This window comes from Panthera leo, chromosome E1 (assembly GCF_018350215.1).
Source record: "Panthera leo isolate Ple1 chromosome E1, P.leo_Ple1_pat1.1, whole genome shotgun sequence".
In the NCBI taxonomy this organism is placed as follows: Eukaryota; Metazoa; Chordata; class Mammalia; order Carnivora; family Felidae; genus Panthera; species Panthera leo.
The window spans coordinates 47,604,789-47,629,899 of NC_056692.1; the positions used below are offsets into that span (position 1 = coordinate 47,604,789).

General features: G+C 44.3%; 2 protein-coding genes across 7 annotated transcripts in view; one reads left to right on the plus strand and one right to left on the minus strand.

Moving 5' to 3' along the window:
* Nucleotides 1-669: 669 nt before the first annotated feature.
* On the minus strand, nucleotides 670-15,282 carry LOC122205891 (collagen alpha-1(II) chain-like). The gene is made up of 3 exons (XM_042914502.1): nucleotides 14,615-15,282; nucleotides 13,804-13,942; nucleotides 670-2,045 (listed from the first exon to the last, which is right to left on the minus strand). Exons 1-3 carry the CDS (start codon nucleotides 15,280-15,282, stop codon nucleotides 1,857-1,859), a joined length of 996 nt encoding a protein of 331 aa, XP_042770436.1. The 3' UTR covers nucleotides 670-1,856.
* HELZ (helicase with zinc finger) overlaps nucleotides 14,599-25,111 on the plus strand; it is a 156,202-nt gene continuing 145,689 nt past the window's right edge. For 2 of the 6 annotated variants that reach the window (XM_042914546.1, XM_042914552.1), the window contains exons 1-3: nucleotides 14,599-14,675; nucleotides 16,018-16,073; nucleotides 20,304-20,360. The gene's annotated coding sequence lies outside the window, so the exon portion shown is untranslated. The other 4 variants (XM_042914547.1, XM_042914548.1, XM_042914550.1 and 1 more) reach the window with 4 other exon arrangements.

Genomic DNA, 25,111 nt, shown 5'->3' on the forward strand with positions numbered 1-25,111 from the left:
ATTGTTTTATGGAAAGAGCCACATCACAAAACATTCGGTCAAGCAACTTAGACCTCTCACTCCTGCCTTCTACCTCCTTTGGAAGACAATCATCTCCTTGGTAAACAGAGGTATTCGTCAACACTAGGGTTTTGTTTGCATTTTGAACTTTGTATAAATGGACTTACACAGTATAGACTGTATTGTAATTGCTGTGTTTGGCTCAGCACAGTTTGTGAGATTCATTCATGTTGTTCAATGAAACAGTAGTTCATTCTTTCTCATTGCTATGTGGTATGCCATTACGTGAGTATGGCAGTTTACTTATTTTTTTTATGAGAACAGTTTTATGTAGTGAAGTTCATTGTTTTCTGTTTGGTTAGTGTGTGGTTTTTTGTTGTTGTTGTTGTTCTGTTTAAGAAGTTCTTCTTGGGGAGCCTGGGTGGCTCAGTTGGTTAAGTGTCCGACTTCGGCTCGGGTCATGATCTTGTGGTTCATGGGTTCGCGCCCCGCGCCGGGCTCTGTGCTGACAGCTCGGAGCCTGGAGCCTGCTTCTGATTCTGTGTCTCCCTCTCTCTCTGACCCTCCCCCCATTCATGCTCTGTCTCTGTCTCAAAAATAAATAAACGTTTAAAAAAAAATTAAAAAAAAAAGTTCTTCTTATCCTCAGGTTGTGGAGATAGTTTTTGGTATTATCTTCTACTTCTGAATTGTCCAATATGGTAGCTACTTGTGGCTGTTTAAGTGAGATTAATTAAAATGAAATAAAATGAAGAAAAAAATTCAGTCCCTGGGTCTCTAACAGCCTGCCCTATTGTCAGCCTTGGCATTACCTAGGAGAGTCACCATTATTGAACTTCTTGGTGGAGCTGGTACCCTTCGAACCAGCACATTCCTTATGGCCTGATAAACAGTATGTCTTTTGAGCCGTTCTGTGAAACCTAACAAATATCCGGTGGGTCCTGCTGTTCAGTGTTCCTACTACCCTAAACCTTTTAATTCACTTCTTCACCTTCTACCGTGGCAATTCTGGATCCTTAACAGAACTACTAAATCCCATATCTCAACAGAGCACTCCCAAGTCAACAGAGTTACCCAGTTTAATCTTCTGGCCCCTTTGATGAAGCATGCTTAGAATCCAGTCCCTGGCTGCAGCCAGTGCCTACTGGAGACGTCTTGAAGCCCTTTTACGGGGTATAATCCCTTGGCATGTCCTTGGCTGGCATATGCCATGACTTACGCTATAGGCACGGTGGTGGGGGAGGGGGAATTCTCAGAGGGGCCTATACTCTTCTCAGGGAGAGGCTCCCACTTGGGAGGTTAGGGGGTGATGGACCACTTCTGCAGGGTCAGAAGGTTCATAGGACCCGAGGGAGTAATCTTCAGAGCTATTGTCCATAGGTCTTTATCCCATCTAGGGTCCTGACATAACAGACCTGACTTTGTTGGGTGTTTAATCTTCTTTGGCGTGGTCCTTAGCTTTCTCTGCCTTGCCACTGCAGGAGATGAACACTTCATTAGATGCAACCAAGGGGTCTGTTTTTGATACCTGGCTTTCCATTGCTTATTACCTCCCGCTGTTCATCATCTTCTTGTAGAACACGCGTGGTAATTATCGATCAGCACCGAAATCTTTGATCTCTCTAGTAACCATTTCCTCCAAAAGTCTCAAGTGCCTGATATGCTGCTTCAGTTGGTGCTTTCCCTTGGACCCGGACACACATTCTCATGCACCAACAGTAAGGCTCTGAGCAACTGAACCAGCACCTTATGTCAAGGGCTGTTTTGAGACCCACCAACTTACCGCCAGTGAAGAGGACCTCCTTGCCGGCCTATTCCAAACCCATCTTGTCACCCGCTCCCTGGAACTGCCGGTGTCAGCTGTGGTGGGTTATGCTCTCCAGAGGCGGAGACACAGTGTGGGGTGCAAGATGTTTATAGGTATCGGTACTGGGGGCAGCGAGGTCACGCAAAGGAAAGAGTGAAAACGGCGACGCTGGCCCAACAAAGCTTCGGTCAGTGATGTGGCAGGAAGTTGCCTTCAGTCTCCAGGGCTTTGGAGGGTCCTGCATGAGGTCGAAACGGCACTTTCAAGTTCCTGTCTCATTCGGTCACTGCACGCGTGCTGCTCTGGGTCCCATGTGCCTTCAACCAACGCAGCGCTGCAGCTGAGACAGATCCTGAAGGAGCTGGGCACAAAGTTCCTTCCTTCCTGTGTTTAGTTCTACATCGAGGTCTGGCATGTTTCATTAGATTTATTCCTGTGTACTCAGTATTTTGACATTGTAGCATCTTTTTAAGCTTTTTAGAATTTACGTGATCATTGCTTTATTTTTTAATTTTAATTTATTATTTTTAAAAATTTATTTTTTAATGTTTATTTTTCAGAGAGAGAGAGAGAGACTGCGAGCAGAAAAGGGAAGGAGATAGGGAGACACAGAAGCTGAAGCAGGCTCCAGTCTCTGAGCATTGGGTCAGCATAGGGCCCAATGCGGGGCTCAAATCCACAAACCATGAGATCATGACCTGAGCCAAAGTCGGAGCCTTAGCCGATTGAGCTACCCGGGTGTCCCTATTTTTTTTTTTTTTTTTAAGTTTATTTATTTTGAGAGACAGGATGTATACGTGAACATGAGTAGGGGAGAGGGGCAGAGAAAGAGGGAGAGAGAATCCCCAGCAATCTCCACGCTATCAGTGTGGAGCCTGACTTGGGACTCAGCCCCATGAACCATGAGATCATGATTTGAGCCGAAATCAAGAGCCCCTAGAAATACATTTTATTACTGATATTAGCAGCCTTACTGAACTCACTTGCTAATCCAAATTATGCATTTTTGGATTTTTCTACATACATAATCAGGTTATCTTGTAAACAATGAGAGTTCTTTCTTTTCAGACTTACATCTTTTACTTTATTATTTTTTTTTCTACTTACTGCACTGGCTTGGTCCTTCACAACGATGCTGGACAGAAATGGTCAAAGAAGGGGCACATGGCTGGCTCAGTTGATGGAGCATGTGACTCTTGATCTTGGGGTTGTGAGTTTGAGCCCCATGCTGGGCAAAGAGCTTACTTAAAAAGAAACAGAAGTGGTCAAAGCAGGCATCCTTGTTGCCAATTTAAAGGGAGAATTTTTAATATTTGACTATTTGGTGTAATGCTTGTAGGTTTTTGTATACCTACACTTTGTTTGTCAAAGGTTTTGTACAACCTTAAATGAAGTTAAGAAAACTCCTTTCTTGGGGCGCCCGGGTGGCTCAGTTGGTTAAGTGCCAGACTTCAGCTCAGGTCATGATCTCACCAGTTCATGGGTTCGAGCCCTGCGTCGTGCTCTGTGCTGACAGCTCATAGCCTGGAGCCTGTTTCAGATTCTGTGTCTCCTTCTCTCTCTCTCTCTCAAAAATAAACATTAAAAAAATTAAAAAAAAAGAAAACTCTTTTCCATTCCTATTTGGCTAGCACATATATTTAAAAAAAATCATAAATGGTGTTGAATGTATTCAACACTTTTTTTTTTTTTTACAACTCTTAAGATGATCATATGATTCTTCCCTTTTAGTCCATTAAGATAGTGAATTACACAGATCAATTTCTCAAATGTGAAGGCAAGCTAACATCCCTACAATAAATCCATGCTGGCAGGCTCTGCACAGATATCGCGGAGCCTGCTTGGAATCCTCTCTCCCTGTCTCTCTGCCCCTCACCCACTTGTGCTCCTTCTCTTTCCCAAAATAAAAAAATTAAAAGTCCAGACTGGCAATGATGTATTATGTTTATATATTGCTGGATTCATTTTGCTGATTGTTTGTTTAGGAGTTTGGTGTCTACATTTATAAGTGAGGTCAGTCTATTTTCCTTTTTCTGTAATGTCTTTTTTAGGTTTTGGTATCAATATTATGTTGGCCTCAGAATGAGTTAGGGATTATTTCCTTTTCCTATTCTCTGAAGTTTATCTAAGGTTGGTGCTATTTCTTCATTAAATAGAACACCCTGACAAAACTATCTAGGCCTGGAGTTTTCTTTGAAGATTTTATTTAATTATTATTTTGAAAAGATTTTATTTTTAAGTGATCTCTACACCCAATGTGGGGCCTGAACTCACAAACCCAATGTCAAGACTCATGTGCTCCATTGACTGAGCCAGTCAGGCGTTCCTGAAGATTTTAAATTATAGACTTAATTTTAAACAGTAGATACAGGACTATTTAGGTTTTATGTTTCTTATTTTTATGTATCTTTATATTTCTTATTGGTAAACTGTATTTTCAAAGAACTTGTCTTTTTTAATCAAATTTTTAGACTTATTGTCATAAAGCTCAGTATGATCTCATTTGTAAGGACTGAAAATCTGTAGAAATGTTTCCTTTCAAATTTTTTGGCATTATTTGTGCTTTTTAAAATTAGTCTCACCAGGGGCTTAATAATGTTATTAGTCTCATCTAAGAAAGAACTTTTGACTATGTTTCCATTTATTCGCACTTTCATTGTGCTTAATTAGCTGCTCTCTTTCTAATTTCTCATGAAGAATACTTGGCTTATTTTTGTCTTATTTTCTATTAAGAAACCTAACTTTCAATGTTAGTATGGCTTTAGTTGCACCTTAATTTGAGAATGTAGTATTCGAAAGTTTTTTCAGTTTAAAATATTTTCTAATTCCTATTGTGATTAAAAAATTTTCTTTTAAGATTTATTTATTTTTGAGAGACAGAGCGAGAGGCAGAGCGAGAGTGGGGGAGGGGCGGAGAGAGAGGGAGACACAGAATCTGAAGCAGGCTCCAGGCCTGCGGGGGTGCGAACCCAGAAGTCAGACACTTAACTTACTGAGCCACTCAGGCGCCCCCTATTGTGATTTCAAAAGAAAAAAAAAACATCCATGCGTTATTCAGGAGTATACACAGTTTTCAAATATGTAGGTATTTTTTTACTTACCTTTTTTCTTCTCGTTCTCTAGCGTCATTGCATCATTGTCTGAGAATGTACTCTGTATAATTCAGAGCATTTGAAATTTGTTGAGACTTGCTATATTGCCTGGCCTTTTCATAAACATTCCACGTTCACGTGAAAAGACTCTGTGATCTGTAGTTGTGAGCCCAGTATTCTCTCTCTCTATATCTATTAGGTAAAGCTTTGCTTATCCTGTTATCCAAATCTACTTCTTACTAGTTTTACATCTGTGTGTTCTAACAGTTGCTGATCCACATATCGTCTGCTAGAAGTGTAGATTTGTCTTTATCGTCTTGCAATTCTGCCCATGGTTTTGCTTTGCAGATTTTGAGGATATGTGTGTTAGGCTTGGACAAATTTAGAGTTGTTATATCTTCTTGGTGAATTAAGTATATTTTCATTATGATGTGTCCCTCATAAAAATTTCTAGTAATGCTTTTTGCAGTAAACCCACTTTGTTTTGGTTAGTTTTTGCATAGTGTGTGTCTTTTTAAATTTGTTTTTGTTTGAAAAATCATGGGGGTGTCTGGATGGCTCCGGCGGTTAAGCGTCTGACTCTTCATTTCAGCCCAGGTCATGATCTTATGGTTGGGGAGACTGAGTCCTTCGTGGGGCTCTGGCTGACAAGGCGGAGCCTCTTTTTCTGCTCTTCTCCCACTTGTGTGCTCCCTCTCAAAATATATAAAGATTAAAAAAAAATAGTGGTAAAATACACCTAACACACAGTTTACCATCTTAACCATTAAAAAATTGAAAAAAAAAATGTTTGCTGTTTTATTTATTTTTGAGAGAGAGAGAGAGAGAGAGAGAGAGAGAGCAGGAATGGGGGCGGCGCAGAGAGAGAGGGAGACACAGAATCTGAAGCCAGCTCCAGGCTGAGCTGTCAGCACAGAGCCCTGACACAGGGCTTGAGCTCATGAACCGCGAGATCATGATCTGAGCCAAAGTCAGATGCTCAACTGACTAAGCCACCCAGGTGCCCCTAAAACATTTTTTTTTTAACGTTTTATTCATTTTTGAGACAGGGAGAGACAGAGCATGAACAGGGGAGGGTCAGAGAGAGGGAGACACAGAATCAGAAACAGGCTCCAGGCTCTGAGCTGTCAGCACAGAGCCCTGACACGGGGCTTGAGCTTATGAACCGCGAGATCATGATCCGAGCCAAAGTCAGATGCTCAACTAAGCCACCCAGGCGCCCCTAAAACATTTTTTTTTTTATGGTGGTAAGAAACACATAAACTTTACCATTTTAATCATTTTCACAGTGTACAGTTAAGGAGTGTTAAGTATGTTCACAATGTTTTGTGATTTCTCTCTATAACTTTCTTGCCAAACTGAAAACTGTACCCATTTAACAACAATCCCCCCATCTGCCCTCCCACCAGGCCCTGGCAATTACCCTCTACTTTGTATGATTTTGATTAACTTAGGTATCTCATATAAGTAGAATCATACGTAATTTGTGTTTGTGGTCCTGGCTTATCTCAAGTAACACAATGTGCTCAAGGTCCATCCACATTGTAGCAGGTGTCAGCATTTGCTTCCTTTTCAAGACTGGATAATATTCCATTGTATGTGCAGATCACATTTCTTTAATCCATTCATCTGTTGATGGACACTTGGGTCGCTTCTACCTTTTTGCTATTGTGAAGAACGCTCATACGAACAAGGGTCTACAACTAAATAACATGTTTCAGTCCTTGCTTTTGGGTATATACTCAGTAGTGGAGTTGCAAGGTCATATGCTCATTCTTTTTAATCTCTTGAGGAACTGCCATAGCTTTTTTTTTTTTTTAATGTCTACTTATTCTTGAGAGAGCGCAAGCAGGGGAGGGGCAGAGAGAGGGTGACAGAGGATCCAAAGTGAGCTCTGCACTGACAGCAGCAAGCCCAACGTTAAGGTTCGAACTCCCCAACTGCAAGATCATGACTTGAGCCGAAGTCGGATGCTCAACCGACTGAGCCACCCAGGGGGCCCCAACATGCAGCATTGTATTAGTTTCAGGTATACAATATAGGGACTCTACAATTTTATACATTACTCAGTGCTCATCACGATAAGTATACTCATTAATTCCCATCACCGATTTCCCCCATCCCCCCCCCCCCACCTCCTCTCTGGTAAACTGTGTGTTCTCTATAGTTAAGAGTCTGTTTCTTGGTTTGTCTCTTTTTCTTTGCTTGTTTTGTTTCTTAAATTCCACGAGTGAAATCACATATATCTTTCTGTAACTGACTTATTTTGCTTAGCATTATTCTCTCTAGCTCTATCCAGGTCATTGCAAATGGCAAGATTTCATTTTCTTTATGGCTGTATAGTATGCCACTGCATATATATATATATATATATATATATATATATATATATATATATAACCTTTTTTTCTATCCATTCATCTATCAATGGACCCTTGGGTTGCTTCCATAATTTGGCTATTATAAATAATGCTGCAATAAACATTTGAAAAAAATTTGTATTTTTTTGGTAAATGGCCAGTAGTGCCATTACTGGATTGTAAGGCAGTTCTATTTTTAATTTCTTGAGGAAACTCTATACTATTTTCCACTGCAGCACCACCAACAGTGCACAAGGGTTCCTTTTTCTCCACATCCTCCCCAACACATTTCTTGTTTTTTTTTTTTTTTTTTTTTTATTTTAGCCATTCTGACTGGTGTGAGATGTTATCTCATTGTAGTTTGGATTTGTGTTTCCCTGATGATGAGTGATTTTGAGCTTTTCACATGTTGGTTGGCTATATGTAGAAGAAGGGTCTGTTTAAATCTTCTGCCCATTTTTTTTTTTTGCTGTTGCCAGTAAGAACGAAGAGAGCACATGAGTGGGGTAGGGGCAGAAGGAGAGAGGAAGGGAGAAGAGAAGAGAGAATCTTCAGCAGGCTTCATGTTCAGTGTGGAGCCTGATGTGGGGCCTGATCCCATGATCCTGGGATCATGACCTGAGGTGATATCAAGAGTCAGATGCCCAATTAACTGAGCTACCCAGATGGCCCTCTTCTGCCCACTTTTAAATTGGATTATTTGTGTTTTTTTGGTGTTGTGTTGTATCAGTTCTTTATATATTTTAGATACTAACCCTTTATTGGATGTGTCATTTGCAAATATTTTCTCCCATTCAGTAGGTTGTTTTTTTTAGTTCTGTTGTTTCCTTCACTGTGCAGGTTTTTATTTTGATGTAGTCCCAATAGTTTATTTTTGTTTTTATTTCCCTCACCTCAGGAGAGAGATCTAGAAAAATGTTGCCATGGCTGATGTCAGAGACATTCATGCCTATACTCTCTTATAGGATTTGTATGGTTTCAGACTAGGCAGTAAATTCTTGTTAGATTAGGTGAGAAGAAAAAGAACAAAATCTAGGAAAGAAAAAGGAGTGAGAAGGGGAGAATGAAGAAGGATTTGGGCAGAACAGAGATGGAGGAGGTGGAAATGTGGGAGGAAGAAAAGAAGAAAAAGTTGAAAACAGGGAAGAATAAAATTCTATGGAATTCTCTTTAGTTTTTATCAAAGCCTTGTAGCCAATGATTCTCTAGCAGCCCACAGTTTCTGCTTTTCTATAAAAACTAAATTGCTTCCCATTTTCATTTCATTTTTTTTTTCATTTATTTATTTATTTTGAGAGTGAGAAAGAGTGTGAGAGAGCGAGCAAGTGGGGAAGGGGCAGAGAGAGAGAGAGGAGAGAGAATCCCAAGCAGGCTCCATGCTGTCAATGGAGGGCCTGATGTGGGGCCTGATTCCATGAACTGTGAAATCGTGACCTGAGCCGAGATCGAGTCAGAAGCTTAAGCAACTGAGCTACCCAGCACAACCCCCCCTCCTTCCCCACCATTGTCCTTTCTTTGTCAACCATTTACTGATTTTCATGACTGGTTGTGGAGAAGGGTATTCAGTCCCTTACTCAACAAGTAGTTATTAAGTACTGTATGATAAACTCTGTTGTGGGCAGTAAGGATAGACACAGTAAATGAAGAAAGCATAAGCAAATCCTTGCCTTCATTGAACTCTCATGCTAGCGGGCTGTAGGAATCATGGTGTAGTCATTAGGTGCTGGATGCTACAGCAAATGGACAAGTTCTCAATGGATCAACCGTAATAAAGGTCTATTGTCTGCTCAGCTTAGAGTCTGATGCATGTATTTTTGATAAGGCAGATTTCCATAGTCATACTTTTGCTCTAAGTCCATCTGTAAGAACTAGCCACAAGGCCCCAGCCAGCTGCAAGGGCATAGCTGGGAAATGTTGTTCTCAGCAGCAAACAGACATCTTTGGTGATCAGCAAGTTGACTCCTCACATGGAGAGAGACAGACAAGAAACTGAATTACTAAGCAAATTACTTTTTATGTTAGAAGGTGATAAATGCCTTGGAAGAAAAGCATGGAAAGAAATACAGAGCACGTGGGGTCCCTGGGTGGCTCAGTTGGTTACATACCCGACTTCAGCTCAGGTCACGATCTCAGGGTTCCTGAGTTAGAGTCCCTCTTTGGGTTTGCTGCTGTCCGCACAGAGCCTGCTTCGGATCCTCCGTCCCCCTCTCTCTGCCCTACCCCCACTCATGCTCTCTCTCTCAAAAATGAATAAAGTTAAAAAAAAAATACAGCATGTGTCTGAGGAATATTGAAATTCACAGAATAGTGAGGAGACTCACTTGGGTGAGCAAAGGCTTGAAGCAGGGGAGGGAGCGAATCATGTGGACATATTACTGGAGGAGGGAACACTCAAAAAAGGAGGCCATCATGGCTGAGAGAGGTGGGCGATGGGGTCAAAGAGAAGAGGCTGATCGTGCGGGACTCTGGTTTCTTTTCCGAATGGCAAGAGAGGAAGGAAACCAGAGGGTCACATGCAGAGGACAGAAAGGATTTGATATGCATTTTATTAGCCAGACCAGCCATCGCAGCTACCCTCAGAATGCCCTGGAAGGCGTCAAAGGGGAGAAGATGTCCGTGGACTGGACCAAAGTGGCAATGACGGTTGTGACGAGAAACGGCAGGGTTCGGGGTACGTTTTGAAGGCAAAGCAGGATTTGCAGATGGACTGAAGGTGGAGTTTGGCAGGGTTAGGAGACTGTGGCCTGATCAATTTCAAGGATGGAGTTGCCAAGAATGGATCTGGGGAAGACCGTGGTGGAGTGTATTTGTGGGTGGAGATCAAGAATCTGGTTCTGGATGTAAGGGTTAAATTGTAGTGTAGGGCTAATCTGTAGCCTTAAGAAATAACAGCTTTGTTTTAACACTGTAGATTAAGAGATAACAGCCTTGTCCTATCAATCAAGGGAACAAAAGTTTAAGGGAAATCAACTGGTTTAGTGTTTGATTGGATTGGGGCAAGGAAATGTCTGAACTGTTTCCACCCCCATCTGGGAACTATTTCTTTGTTCTGTCCCCAAGTGATGATAAGACGATGTGGCCAGCTATAAAAGCTCTGTACCCCTGTACCCCGGCTGTTTGAGACCGCACTCTGGTCAAGAGTGCCGGTCCCAATCGGTTGGCTTTGCCTCTCATTGCAATAAATTTTGTTGTGACTGTCACTGGTGCCCGAAGCATTCTGTTTCAGGAGTCGTGTGGATGCAACACTGGACACAAGGAGTTTGGGATGTTTATGAGAGATCGAAGTGGGAAGGGCAAGAGTCTGAAGCTCAGGAGAAAGCCCTGGACTCGAGCTGTAGATTGGAAGCAATACTTTAGGCTAAAGATGGTATTTAAAGCCTTAAGATGGAGATTGGGGGGGGGGGGGTCAGGGGAGTGCAGCAAACAAGAGAGACCCAAGGACAGAGGCTTGGGATTGAAAAGAAAGTGTAGTCAGTGAGGGGGATGGGGAGGAAGGGCTGGAGCAGTGTTTTTATCAGATCAGAATCACAATGAAGTGCCACTAATGTTGGCCAGGGGGTCTGTTTCCCCCCCAACTTCATTCCTATTTGTGCATGTCTAGTTGTGGGTGGTCAGTGTGGCCTGAAGAGATGGGATGGCGGGCCCTCAGCCTTTCCTTCCATACTTCAGCACTATTTCACCACCGCCACCCTACTCTGATAAACGTGTGGTTCAGGGGTCCCTGGCTGGCTCAGTCAGTAGAGCAAGCGACTCTTGATCTCCGGGTTATGAGTTCGAGCCCCACGCTGGGGGTAGAGATTACTTAAAAAAGAAAAATCAATGTATGGCCATTCATTCAACAAATATTTTGCTAAGCGTCTATTTATGTGCCAGGCCCAGGTCTGGGCCCTGAGTGAACAAACCAGACGAGGCATGTGTCGTTGTGGAGCTTACACTCTAATGGGGTTTGGGGCAGATAACCGACAAGCACCGTCATTTCTTTTTTTTTTTTTTAAATTTTTTTTCAACGTTTTTTATTTATTTTTGGGACAGAGAGAGACAGAGCATGAACGGGGGAGGGGCAGAGAGAGAGGGAGACACAGAATCGGAAACAGGCTCCAGGCTCCGAGCCATCAGCCCAGAGCCTGACGCGGGGCTCGAACTCACGGACCGCGAGATCGTGACCTGGCTGAAGTCGGACGCTTAACCGACTGCGCCACCCAGGCGCCCCAAGCACCGTCATTTCTAATGCAGGGTAAGAGAATAGAGAGTGACGTGCTTCGGTTAAGAGGATCAGGAAAGTCCTCTTGGAGGAGGTGACATTCGAGAGCTGAGTGTTGGAAAGATGATGGTCATCAGATCTGGGGCAACTGGGTCCTAAGTGGAAGGAAGCTTGAGGTGCTGCAGGGGGAGACAAGGCCAGTGTGCGGGATCACAGTGAAGGAGGGAGGGAGGCAAGATCTACCCCATGCCAAGAGCCTACGGGCCACAGTTGGGAATTTGGATTTTATTTCGACTGTTAAGGGGCTGCCTTTGATGGGGTGAAGCAGAAGAGTCAGGTATTTCCATTAACATTTCAGGCATGCCACAGGATTGGTCGGGTGGAGAATGGACCACAGGGGGCCGAGTGGAGGCCGGGAGAAGAGTTGCCATCTAAGTCAGGCAACAGGTGGTGTCTCGGACAGGGATAAAGCAGGATGCACCCTGGAGTGGACGAATGGGTCAGGCAGTCACAGAATAAATTGTGTGCCTCTCTGGGTCAAGGCCTATGCAAGGCAAAGAAAGGTACCCACCAAGGAAACGTGGGAAAGGCACAGTCCTTGCTGGCGTTTTATTCAGCGTTTAATTTTAGGAAACTCAGACCACACACCTGAAGTGCTGCTATGTAGACACAAAGCACCCATTAAGTAAGTACACAGGAGTATCTAAGCAAGTGTAGGAGAAATGGAAAAGGAGCAAGGGGGGGGTATTGGGACGAGGGTGATGAGGGAGAGTGGGGCAAGCTGAGGGCACAGTACAGGCTAACAGCAATACCTCCCCCACCCCCGGTGGGGGGGGGGCATGTAGGACATTTCTTGGACACTCCCAGCTACCCCAAAACAGGAAAGGACAAAAAACAAATAAGAGTCTGCATAGTTTACAAGAAAAAGACAATCTTATCACTGGCCTAAAGTCCAGGAACTCCCTACAGTCTTAATGTTAATGCTTTGCTAGAGGGAAAAACAACCTTAGCTTGACAATAGCTAGGCCTTAAGTAAGTCTTTAGCATGTGAAAGTCTCTTTGGAAACTCCCTGTGGACTTTATCTCCCCCGACTCCATAAAATGGTCACCCCCCCCTCCCCAACTTGCAGTGCAGCTGTTCCTGCCCATGGATCCTGTCCCCCAGCTTTAATAAAATCACGGTTTGCACCAAAGACGTCTTCAAGAATTCTTTCTTGGCTCTGGACCCCACGAGCCCCCCATCAGCCCAAAAACCTTGGGGGCCTCCTTTAGATGGGAGGGGAAGGCCATTATTCGGATGGCAGCAACAGAGGGCCCTCTGGGCCCCGCCCCCTTGTCCACAGGCCCCATGTGGATGCCTGAGCCCAACAGCTAAGAACCTGGCTCCAGGCTTCAGTTTCCCAAGCTCAGAGAAGTGGGTGACTCAGGGGAGGTCCCTCCCCAGCACGCCTTGTTCTTTGCCTGGAGTGACTCATTACCTTGTTCCCTCCCTCACGGCTGACCCCGGGCCAATCCCTTAATGAGTCTACACCTCATTCTACTCATTTGGCCGGGACAATTGCCTGGTGGATTTTTTTTTTTTTTTTTTTGCTCCCTGGGGCAGGGCTCGTGTCCGCATCCATCTAGGTTCCTCGAGAGAGAGGGCTGTGGGTCTGGAACAGAGCAAAACCCTAGGGTAGACCCAGGCCCTAGGCACTCCCCGTGCCCCGAAGAGGGCTTTAATGCCCATGCATTCTTCTAATTTCAGAGCCCTTGAACAGCATTTGGTAGGGAACACAGTTTCACAAGCACTGATGTCCTAGAGGATTCTCCCTTGGACACTTCTTTGTAAACGCTTGCTTGGTGGGGGATGGGGCGGGGGGGTGGGAAGCAACCAGAGTCGCCGTAAAGGGAAAGAGCTGGGGGACTGACTACGAGGCTTCAGGGGGTATGGGACCACTGCGCTTGAGTGAGGACGCGTGGTGTGGTCGCCGCGCTCAATCGAAAGCCGGCGGCGGGTATCGGGCAGAGCTCTGCGCCCTACAAAGAGTCCGCGGGCGGGAGCAGAGGCCCCTCCGGCGTGCGTGGGCTGCAGGGTTGCTCGCCCCGCGTCTCGTAGCCCCCTCCTTAAAGCGAACCCGGGCAACTCCGGACGTCCCCCCACAACCCCCCGGCGGGAGTGGCGCCCGCGGTCCTCCCCTAGCTCTGCCTCCGGGGCTCGCCGCCCCGCTGGGACCCGGCAGGTGGACCCGGGTGGGCGCACCCTCCTCCCAGCCCTGGACTCTCTCCGCTCGCGGACTCTCCCGGGGCCCTGGCGCGCCTCCCCGTCCGGGCCAGAGCCCGCAGCCTGCGCCCCCGAGTTACCTGCCCCAGGAAGTCACAGTCCACTCTCAGCCGGGACTGCAAATGGGTGGATACGGCAGTGCCCAAAGCCACATTCCTAGGGGAGGGGTCCCCACCTAGAGGGTCACGGATCACGTTACCGGCCGAGGGGAGGAGACAGCTGAAGGGAGAGCAGACGGGTAAAAGTTGCATTCAGCTTCTTACTTCCCCCCAACCCCCAAACACGCTTTGACGCCGGGGATAGTGTCCGCCCAGGTCCTGGAGCCCGAGGGCCTCGGAGCGCTTTGCTAGGACAGAGGCACCTTTCCACCCGCGGATGCCGGAGTCAGAGCGCCTACGGGGCTGCGGGGCTCCAGGGCCCTGCAGGCGACCCCCGGATGCCCCGGGGCAGGGAGCCGGCCACGAGCCCGCCGCCGGGCACCGAGGATCTAGAGCAGTAACAGACGCATAAATGCGCATAAATAAATCAATGAGCAGCTCTCTGCTGCCAGCAGCAGGGAAACCTCGGGCTGATTAAATGCAGACGTGGGGTGTCTGCCAGGGCAGGAGGGCGGCGGGGCAAAGGGAACAGGCGTGGAGACGAGGGGTGGGGGGAAGGGAGCCCAGAGGCAGGAGCAAAGAGGAAAACCCAAAGCCACATTTTTAAAATGGGGGTGAATTTTAAATGCAAACAGCCCGGAGGAGGGGAGGGGGCCGGTCTGCAGGCGCCCGGGCCGGCCCGCCTGCCGGGGCAACTTTCCGGGCGGGAGGTGCGGCCGGAGGGGCGGCGCCGGCGGCGGGAGGCGGGAGTCGGGGGCCGAGGGGGGGAGTCACTTTAAAGGCTCTTTCTTACCCATAATGCTTTGTGGGGACGTTGACAAGTGGATCCAAGATGGCGTAGAAAGTAATGACAGGTAAGTCCTGACTTCCCCCTTCTCTGCTGCTGGGACCGCTCCGCGAGCTGCCGGAGCCCTCTGGGGAGGAGACCTGACTCCCCTCCGGTCCCCGAGGCCCCGGGAGGGGCGTCCCTCGGACGGGCTGGGGACTCAGGCGGCCGCGGCGGGGCCTGGGAAGCGGGGCTCTTCGAGGCGAGGCCCGGACGCTGGGGCTGTTTACAGCTTCTTCCCCTCCTCGGTCCCCTTCCCCTCCGCTGGGGGCCGCGGCGCCCGGGGCCCAGGCGGTGGAGGGGGCTTTGCAGACCTGGGCCGCGAGCCTGTGGGAGGTTTCTCCAGCCGCGGGCACTCGGGTGGGGGGGGGGGTCGAGCCGCCTTGCACGCTGCCCTCCTCCGGGTCGCGGCTGGGGGTGGGGAGCGTGCGGGCCTCCCACGCCCCGCTCGATCGCCCCCTCTGGGCTCGGACTTGCAGCGGTGGGGCGGGGGCCGAGGGTGGGCGTCGGCAAAAGTGGGTCAGGGGTGCGCCCCCTTCCTCCCCCGCCCGGGGCTGTTGCCCGAGCTTCACTTTTCTCCCCCCCCCCCTTTCTCCGCCCCCTCCTCGGAAATTCTCATTGGCCCACAAGCGCATCAACAAAAATAAAAACTATCAAAAAAAAAAAAAAAGACTATCTTTTCCTGGAGATTCTTTTAAGACTCCCCTTTCCTCGGGGTAAGGGACTGCAGTTTTATTTAGGGAACTTTGATTCCTCTCTCCTCAAATTATTTGAGCTTTCTGCACCCTACCCTTAGCTGGGGATCCTTCAGACAGGGCTGGAAGCCAAGGGTCTTAGGATTCTTGGATTGGGATCCTCCGGTTTTGTTTGAAACTCAAAATTGTTATTCCTTCTCAACTTAGACTTTTCGGGCAAATCGTTAATATGTATAATTCCAGAGACAGTGGATGCCGGGTGTGGGTGGGAGGTGGGGTGGGGAGGGAGGAGTTGTTCTGGCTAGTTTGTTCTTAATTTTGCCCTGTCTTAAACTTACATTAATGAGGTTTCTTGTCCTTTATTTCTTTTTTTTCCTTCTTTGAAAGTAAAATCAGTCAGTGTTGAAAGAGCTGACTTTTTTTTTTTTTTTTTTTTTTTTACATTTTGGATCTTAAGAGAATTTTATAGTCTATTCTGCCATCACACAGAAAGGAGAAGTGCTTTTATTTTAAACTAAAACAATCATTTACAAAACTGCTTACTGTACCATTTTGGTAACTTTTTCCATTTAAATTTTAGAAGCCCTTTTACTTGGGGCTGATAAAGTTATTTGCTACTGGTGATGCCTGTTACTGATGTTGTACAGACACATTTTACTTTTCTGTTTGCCTCAGGAATTGGATGAAGTAATTGATCACTAAAGAACTACAGTGCTGATGAGATGTGTAAGGTGAGACTGGAGTTAAGAATGATTTACCTTTTTTCCCCCTTCTTTATTTTAACTAATGCACAAGGGTGAGGCTGAAACTAAATTGACGGGACCATCTTTATTTTCCAAACATCTCAATCAATCACATGGGTGTATAGGCAGGGCTCCATTTAGAAAGGAGAAATGTGTCCTATGGACCAAACTTTTCAGTTGTTGAACATGCTCAGCTATAGTGGAGCGTATCCACAGCCAAATGTTATTTGCAACTCTCCTTGATCAGTATCTTCACCAGGGGTCATTATATTTAAATTTCCTTGTGTAATTTCAGTTGGATGTCTTAATTTCTTGTGTGTATTGGGAGCCATCACATACTCCACATTGAGCGTTAGTGATTGTTTATGTGGATTTTGTGTGTCCACAGTTCCTGGGACTCTTGTCAAATATAACCTTTCCTTTGGAAAGATTTATTTTAGGCATCAGTCTCTCCTTTTGTTTTATAAAAACTGGAATAATACTTGTCACGTGGTTATTTTGAAATAAAAAACAAGGGTGTTGAGATTTTAGCTTATTAGGGCTAATTTTTGGTCCTATGTGATATGTGAATTGGAAGTGTTGCTTTAATCTAATTTAGAATGCTTTGGATTTAAAGGACATTGATAGAGTGTTTGTGAGCAGTTATAATTCAGTAAGGAGGAGGAGAGAAGTTTGCTAATTTTACATTTTTCACAAGCACTTTTCTCAACTTTAAAAATATTTTGTTATGGTTTATTGAGAAAATGTAAAGTTATTATGGGAAATTGGTCATTGTTTGTGTCTGTGTGTGTGTTTTTTCCCCAACACATCTGGGTAGCCTTTGGATTTTGAGATCCTGTCACAAACTTCCTATTTATCACAATATCTATTTAAGGAGAATAAGCTGTGCTGTATTTTTTTTCCAGATTGAGGCATACTATTGACATTTTGCTTTACCAAAAAAAAAAAAAAAAAAAGGAAACCCCCAAAACAACAAAAACAAAACAAAACCGTACACACAAAAACCTGGGAGGGGAAGGTGGACATAAATCAATCATCCTTCTGTAAGTGCACAGGCCACATTTGCTTGCGTTTGAAACTTGTGTGTATTACATAGATTTTTATTTATTTTTTATTTTTTATTAAAAAACTTTTTTTTTAACGTTTATTTTTGAGAGACAGACAGTGTGAGAGGGCAGGGGGTAGAGAGAGAGGGAGACACAGAATCCGAAGCAGGCTCCAGGCTCTGAGCTGTCAGCACACAGCCCGATGCCTGGCTCGAACTCACAAACCGAGAGATCATGACCTGAGCTGAAGCCGGACGTTTAACCGACTGAGCCACCCAGGAGCCCCCATAGATTTTTATTTTTATTCTTTGCTGAGCAAATGTGGATTTTAAAATTTATTTTCAGCTTACAGATAGAGGCATATTCATGCCTTAGACCTCCCAATCAAGACCTTTTATTTTTATTTATTTATCTATTTAATTTTGCAGATTACTTTGTGGAAAGGAACCAGTGATCTATGTCTTGGCCGATGGAGATGTTTGTTTGTGGTCTGAAAAACTGAATATTTAGGACACCTGCCTGGTTCAGTTGGAAGAACATGAGACTCTTGATCTCTGGGGTCAGGAGTTTGAGCCTTATGTTGGGTGTAGAGAATGCTAAAAAAATAAATAAGGACAAACTTAAAAAAATTGAGTATTTAGAAATAGGTAGTCTCTTGTGGCTAGTGTTGTTTGGCCTGCATTGTGTCAAGACCTTTTCCACAGTTTTCATACGTGTAGACCATGTAAATTGTCAGTAGTCACTTCAAAGTGAAGTTAGTGGTTGGCCATCAAACAAGTTGTTACACAAAGTATTCTAAAATAAGAAGTACCTTCGTCTTAAAGGTTGAGGCAAAGTAGAAGTCTGTCTTTTAGCTGAATAAAGGCAGCTTTTTTCGTCTATCCTTTTGGCTGAGAAGCTAGGACACTATTTTTAGGTAAGGCTGTAGTTTTGGGGAGTCATTAAGTACCTCTCTGTCAGGTGGCAAACTTGTTTTTTGCCACTGTTAGCAAGATTTTTCATCTTCTAATATCAAAAATATTCAGTCTGCATCATTATAAAGTCTGTATACATTTATGGACTGGCCAGTGTTTTACTGGAGAGGGGAGGGATGCCAAAACAACAGGACAGATCATCAGGCAGAGGGCCTTGTGTAGTTTAAAAATACACAGCATATTCATGAAAGGCTAAGAATATTGCAGAGGGACCTACAAATAAGTAGACCAGATCTCGTACATGCATTTTTATTCCCTGTTTAAGAGGTAGGCTTGGTATTAATATTAAATGCAAGTTAGTCTATAATTGTCTGACTATATTTAAGATCCAAATACAGGCTCAGCACAAGAAATAACATCCTTGGCCTCTCGTTTCAAATGCATAGAAGATTTTGGGCCAAGTTTATCAACTTGTTGATAAACAAGGTAGGGGGAGGGGCTACTTAAAAATTACGAGCAAATTGTTATGGATGTTTAGTCTCATAAACGTAGATAAGTGTGCCTGCAAATACAGTTTGATTTCTAAGTAATATTTTGAAACGTTTTCTGGGAAAGAACTATGTTATGTGTGGAGAATGTGGACACACCAGCTTACAGTTCATGTAAATTGATGGGTGTAGTCAGGATTTATGTAGCACTGGCTAGAAGCAACATAAAACATAGTGGTTTGTCACTCCAGGAGTGGCTGGGGTAATACTTTTGAGTAATCCTGAATTTTAATAGAGTTATTATTCCTTTTTTAACAAATTGTAGATGTTGTGTGAAGACTTTTAATTTCTATATGTAATATAATTTTTAAAAGCTGTCAGTTGTCTAAGACTAGTTGACAGTTTTTCAGAGTCATACCAACTTGTTTACTTGTATAAATTGTACTGGGTCATTTCTCTAAGAGCAGGAAGTTGTCTGGTAAAACCAACGTTTATATATTCATCCTGCTTTGAACCAAAAAAAACCCCCGATTCATCATTAGATCTTCAGAGAACGCATGGCATATTTTTTGACTGAACCATTCTGAGGTGTGAATGTTTGTGATTTTTGTTATTTTGGTGCCATATTTTAGGTGTTCTCAGCACATCTGAATTTGCCTTTTTGCTTTCTTCTGTGGAAATTCTCCTTGCGGTGACAACATTCCTGTAAGGGGAGCTTCCTGTCACTAGGCAAAATGTATAACTAACATAGTTTTAAACAGTTGTCTTTATGCAAAACTGACGCATGCTGTGGTAAACAAATTTGAACAGTACTTAAGTGTGTAAAGTAAAAAAGATGGAAAAAAAAAAAAAGCCTTCGTTCCCTTTCCTCCGTCTTTCGTTGTATTCCCTTGAGCTGACCATGGAAAACAGTTGGTGTCATTTAGCTTTTGGAAGACCTGTTACTGGGTATTTATATAGTAGTAGGGAAAGCAGAGGGAGAAGTCGCGGAAGGCATGGCCACTGAACCAGTTTAGATGTTGTGCAGGGGCTAACATCTCTTTCCTGCTGATGTTAAGTAATACTGATAATCGTAAACTACCATCAGTTGAAGATAACCGTAATTGAATTGTTAGTGAGACACCCGGTTAATTCCATTGTCGGGATGGTACGCTTTTGATTTGTTGATCCCGTAAGGAAAAAAAAAATATTTGTGAATTGAATTTATATAACCTTAGGGCCGGGGGTAATGGTGGTAATTACCACCTGTAGAATTTTATGATAAACCACACAGTGTGTTTACTATAGTCTCTTTATAACTCATCATCTCTCCTTTAATTCTCGGAACAACGCGAAGATACTTGTTGTTATTTCTGTTTTGCCCAGGAGGAGGTTTAGGCCAAATGTGAACAACTAGCCGACAGATGTCATGATGACTAGTAGCTTGTGGTGCTGGCCTGTCTTGGAAGGCCTGTGCTCTTCCCCCTGCAATGTGCTCTGCTGCTCATCCCTGGTCTGTCTGATTTTCCAGATGAGGAGATTTAGGCCTGCAGAAGTCAAGTGACTTGCCCAAGGTCACACGGCTAAGTAATAGCAACAATAAACCGAACTTTTATCTCTGGTCTCTTATCTCAGGACTTTTGGTCCTGGCTGATTAGGCTACGTTTTACTGAAATACTATGGACCAGAAGACCATACGCTGTGAATATTGGATACAAACGCTTCAGAACTGATACATCAGCAAAGGTGTTTTCTACTATGTATTGAAAAGCTTCCTTTTCTCTCTTTCAGAAATTATAAAGAGCTCTGATGGGCTATTTGGGTGATACCCAGTGCAGTGAACTGCAGGTGAGTAAGGTTTAGGAGAGCTTTATTTAGAAAACAAGAACTTGGTGATGCCTGAGGAAGAGAGGAGAGACTTTAAATGTAGAGTGTCTGGCCAGGAAGCATAAGCTGGGACAAGGATGCAGTGATGCTGCATGGTAGGGAAGCTGTGGAAACCTGAAGATGCGGGTCCTGACTGAATTGGCTGCTTCTGGAACAGACTGGATGAGGATGAACATACTCTGGGGAGCCCGGGGGCCGCTCTGCCAGAGTTTGTTTGAAAAGAAGCCAGGGTAGGTTAATCTTCTACTTACGTTCTGATTGAGTAACTGCACAGAGACGACTCCTATCTGCATATGATTAGAACTTGAGAGGCCCTTCAGTTTCTGAGTCAGCATTCTGGAGTGGTAATCCCCCTGTGCTCCCATGAACTTGGGGAAGTATTGAATAGTTTTGTTTTTCCTGTTATCTGCTGTGTGTGTGTTGTCACGAATGACTGTATATATCTGCATTTTTGTGCATCTAGGTAGTGAGAACACAGCGATAGAAACAAAAGGTTAGACTTTCTTTCCTAATGGTTGTTTTAATTAGTCCTTCATATTTGTTGTCTTTTGCTGAAATGCCCTGCTAAGAAAGGCCATTTGATCTTTATTATTTGTAATTCACAAGAACTAATTTTCTTGGTCCATTATAGCATCTTGGTCTTTCATTTTAAATTTGGACAATGGTGATACTACAGCAAAAGCAATTAGAAGACTGTTTTGATACTGTCCTTGTGGGGCATCAGTGCTAAAATTATGTTTTGATACATTTTCAATGCTAGTCTTTTTTAGACCTCACCAGCTCAAGGAAGCTTCATCTGTTGATAAAATATCTTGCCATCCTGCCTTATGGCCTCTGGCCTCTGGTTTACAAGACATCGCCAGCTACTTTTTACCCATCTGCTTTAAGCTGGAGTTTTCAGTTTTCTGTTCTTTGTAGTTGGAATAACTTTTCTTTTTCCCTTTCACGGTACCTTGGTCTCTTGGCCCTTAGTTCTTTGATTTGTCCATGATTTCAGACTGCTTTTTAAATGTGATACAGTCCGTCACTGAGGCAGCAAGTTGGCTTTGAGAATACCCGACACTTGAATGTGACGCCACTGTATCCTTTCAGGTTTTATAATTGAATGTGGGCTTGGCTCTTTGCTGATTGTCTTTGTTTTTGAGGCTATGCTTGTTTTGCATGATTCATGGGTGTGATCTGAAGACCATTCGAGATGGTTCCTTAGTCCTTGGAAAGCTATGGTCTGGGGTTGTCATATAGAGGTCATTGTGATAAGGAACGTGTGAGTTCTCAGGTAAGGCCAAAATGCTCAGTGATAGGTTGGACCTTTTCTTGAGGTTCTGTCAAGCTTGTATCCCGGAACCCCTCTTTCTTGAGTATGGGGGGACTTTCTTTTTTAAGTTAACAGGAATGGATATTAAATTGTTAAATATTTAGATTATTACCCTAAAATCGTTGATTTTCTTTTTGGAGTTCCATTAAAAACTATATATGTATGTATACACGTGTACACATACAAGCATTTACATGTATATATATGTGTACATATATATATATTTTTTATTCATGTCTAATTATAGTGCATGTAATTGGAATTTTTTCTGCTTGTTAGATCATGGAACATTTTCATGTTATAGGTGTCACAATTTTAATTTATATGCTTACATTTTGAAAGGGTGCAAAATATTTCATCAAGTCATGCTCCCATAATTTACTTAAATTTTTTAATGTTAGGTTAAACATGTTGCTCCCTGGTTTTCACTTAATACTTTAATCTACATTATTGTAGATGTTTATTATTTTTTGACTAATTAGAGTTCTAGGATACATTTCTGAGTGTTGTGTTATAATTTTTTTTTTTTAATGTTTATTTTTTGAGAGAGAGAGACAGGGTGTGAGCAGGGAAGGGGCAGAGAGAGGGAGACAGAATCCGAAGCCGGCTCCGGGCTTTGAGCTGTCCACCCGGAGCCTGATGTGGGGCCCGAACCCACAAACCATGAGATCATGACCTGAGCTGAAGTAGGTTGCTTAACTGACTGAGCCACCCAGGCTCCCCCTGAGTGTATTGTGTTAAATGGAATGAATGTTATTACGACTTTTGATATGTGTTGCCACGCTGTTTTTCAAGAATGTTGTACCAGTTTGTACTATTAGCAGAAACACGGACGTACCAGTTTTACCATAACTGGACAGAAATACATTTTTTCCTTAAAAGTGTTTGCTCACTGGGGCGCCTGGGTGGCTCAGTCAGTTGGGCATCTGACTTCAGCTCTGGTCATGATCTCACGGTTCATGGGTTCGAGCCCTGCGTCGGGCTCTGTGCTGACAGCTCAGAGCCTGGAGCCTGCTTCGGATTCTGTGTCTCCCTCTCCCTCTGCACCTCTGCCCCCTGCTCACGCTCCGTCTCTCTCCTTCTCTCAAAAATAAATAAACATTAAAAAATATTAAAAATTTTTTTTTTTTTAATGTTTATTTTTGAGACAGAGAGAGACAGAACATGAACGGGGGCGGGTCAGAGAGAGAGGGAGACACAGAATCCGAAACAGGCTCCAGGCTCTGAGCTGTCAGCACAGAGCCCGACACAGGGCTCAAACTCACGGACCGTGAGATCGTGACCTGAGCCGAAGTCGGACGCCTAACCGACTGAGCCACCCAGGCGCCCCTAAAAAAAATTTTTAAAAAAAGTTTTTGCTCATTTGGTAGTGTAAAGTGGCATTTGCTTTTCTTTGTTCTATAGTGTTGAATTTCATTCTTTGAATCTCTTCATGGTAAATTGTGCGTATTCTCTGCTGTTTTGCGCAATACAGTATTGATGTAAGCTTTGGATAGTAAGGCGAGTATAACCAGGTGATGATAGGTAGTTAATAAAAAGATAACCAGAACACATCCAGTGAAAACGTTCAAAGAGGTCTAGACGGTCAGGGATCTTGGGGACAGCGGTTGAGGGGGAACAGATGGATTATTCCAAGATTCAATTCAGCAAATGTTTCTTGGGCATCCACTTTATACAGTGTGCCACGTGCGTCCTCTGAGTGCTTCTCAAGTCGTCGTCTCGGCCTCTGCCTGGTTGGAGGCGGAGGCTACTTGGGAATGCTTGAGACTTGACCAGTGGGGACTCTGGCTGCCGAAGTCGCTTTGTGGCTGCTTGGAGGGCCGAGGGGATCACCGTGTGGAATATCTGTAGCTCATTCATGGCATACCATCATGTCTTCACAGTCTTTGAGAAGCTGTCTTGTGAGGAATACGAAGGTGAATAAAACCTATTTCCTACTCACAAGGAACGAACCCTCTCGTAGGGAGAACAGGGGCACCAGAAAATGAAAGGACTACTAGGAGTTTGATAGGTGCTCTAAAAGAGGTTCCACCAAGGTGCTTAGAGGTTAAGTAGAGGGAGTGATACTGTCTCCTTGGGGAGATCAGGGAACACTTCACTTGAAGAAGCGGCATTTAAATTGACCCCCCCGAAGAGGAGAAGCGATGGAAGGAGGCATTCTGGAGGGAAGGATAGCTTGGGCAGAGGCTGGGGTTGGTGCCAGAATGAGGTGGGTGCCAGGAAACCGTGCGTCTAAACTCGTTGGACCCTGGGAGACATAACGGAACGCGATGGAAGATGAGGCCGCAGAGAGGTCAGGACTGGGTCTTGGAGGGTGTTGAGTGCCAAACCGAGGATGAGTATGATGGATTGGCCGTGAGGAGACACAGGGAGGGACTTAGTTGTGCTCATGGCCATAGTTCAGGCGAGGGCCTGAATTGAGTCGATGGCCTTGGGGATGGAAAGGAGGTGACAGATTCAGAAGATATTTTGGAGGTTGAACAGGGTTGTGGTGACCGATTAGGCAGGAGGGGAAGGAAACAGTCAGTTCTAAGTCAGAGGTGATGTTGAAGTGTTTATGCTTGGGTGGCTGGCAGAATGGGCATCAGGAATAGGGACGTCAGAAGGAAGAACACGTCTTAGGGGTTTGGAATAGAGAAAAGATGAATTTGGTTTTGTTTGTTGAGTTCCAGAAGCTAGGAGAAAGCCGAAGTCAGAATTTTAGTCCTAGAAGGAACAGATGAGGAAGTTCAGGGCCCAGAGGCATTAGAGGAGCCAGAGAGGTCTCGTACTTACTAAAACCAAGCACAGATGAACCTTCCTGACTCCCAGTCCAGTGTCCCCTTCCCTCCCTCACTGCCAAGAGCTGAAGGTTGTCATCTGGCTGTTGTCCTCACATTCAGGTGTACTCAGTAGAAAGTTGGGAGTGGCGGAGTTTACGTTGGGAAATGAGGACTTGCTTTTTTTATTTTTAACTTTAAAAAATTATTTTATTATTTTTTATTTATTTTATTTTAGAGAGTGAGTGAGCAGGGGAGAGGGAAAGAGAGAGAGAAAGAGAGAGAGAATCCCCAGCAGACTCCATGCTCAGAATTCCTGTTCTGCCTCAGACTTTGTGTTTTGGGCAAACCCCTGAAGTCTTCTTAGTTTGTGAGATGGAGATAAATAATATCAGCTTTGTAAAATCCCTTGAGACGAGGTATGTCAAAACCCTCTATGAACTCTAAACTTTCGGGCTAAATTATTATGCGGGTTTTAGTTGTCAGTAGTAACAAAAAAGTCGTGCTCTTCAACTTCAGGGTTCTGTGTTGCTGGCATAAAGTGTATCTGATTCAACAAATTTTTATTTTTCAGCACATACTTAGGTCAGGAACCTGGGGCTTCAATAGTGAACAAAGCAGACAAAATCCCAGCTCCC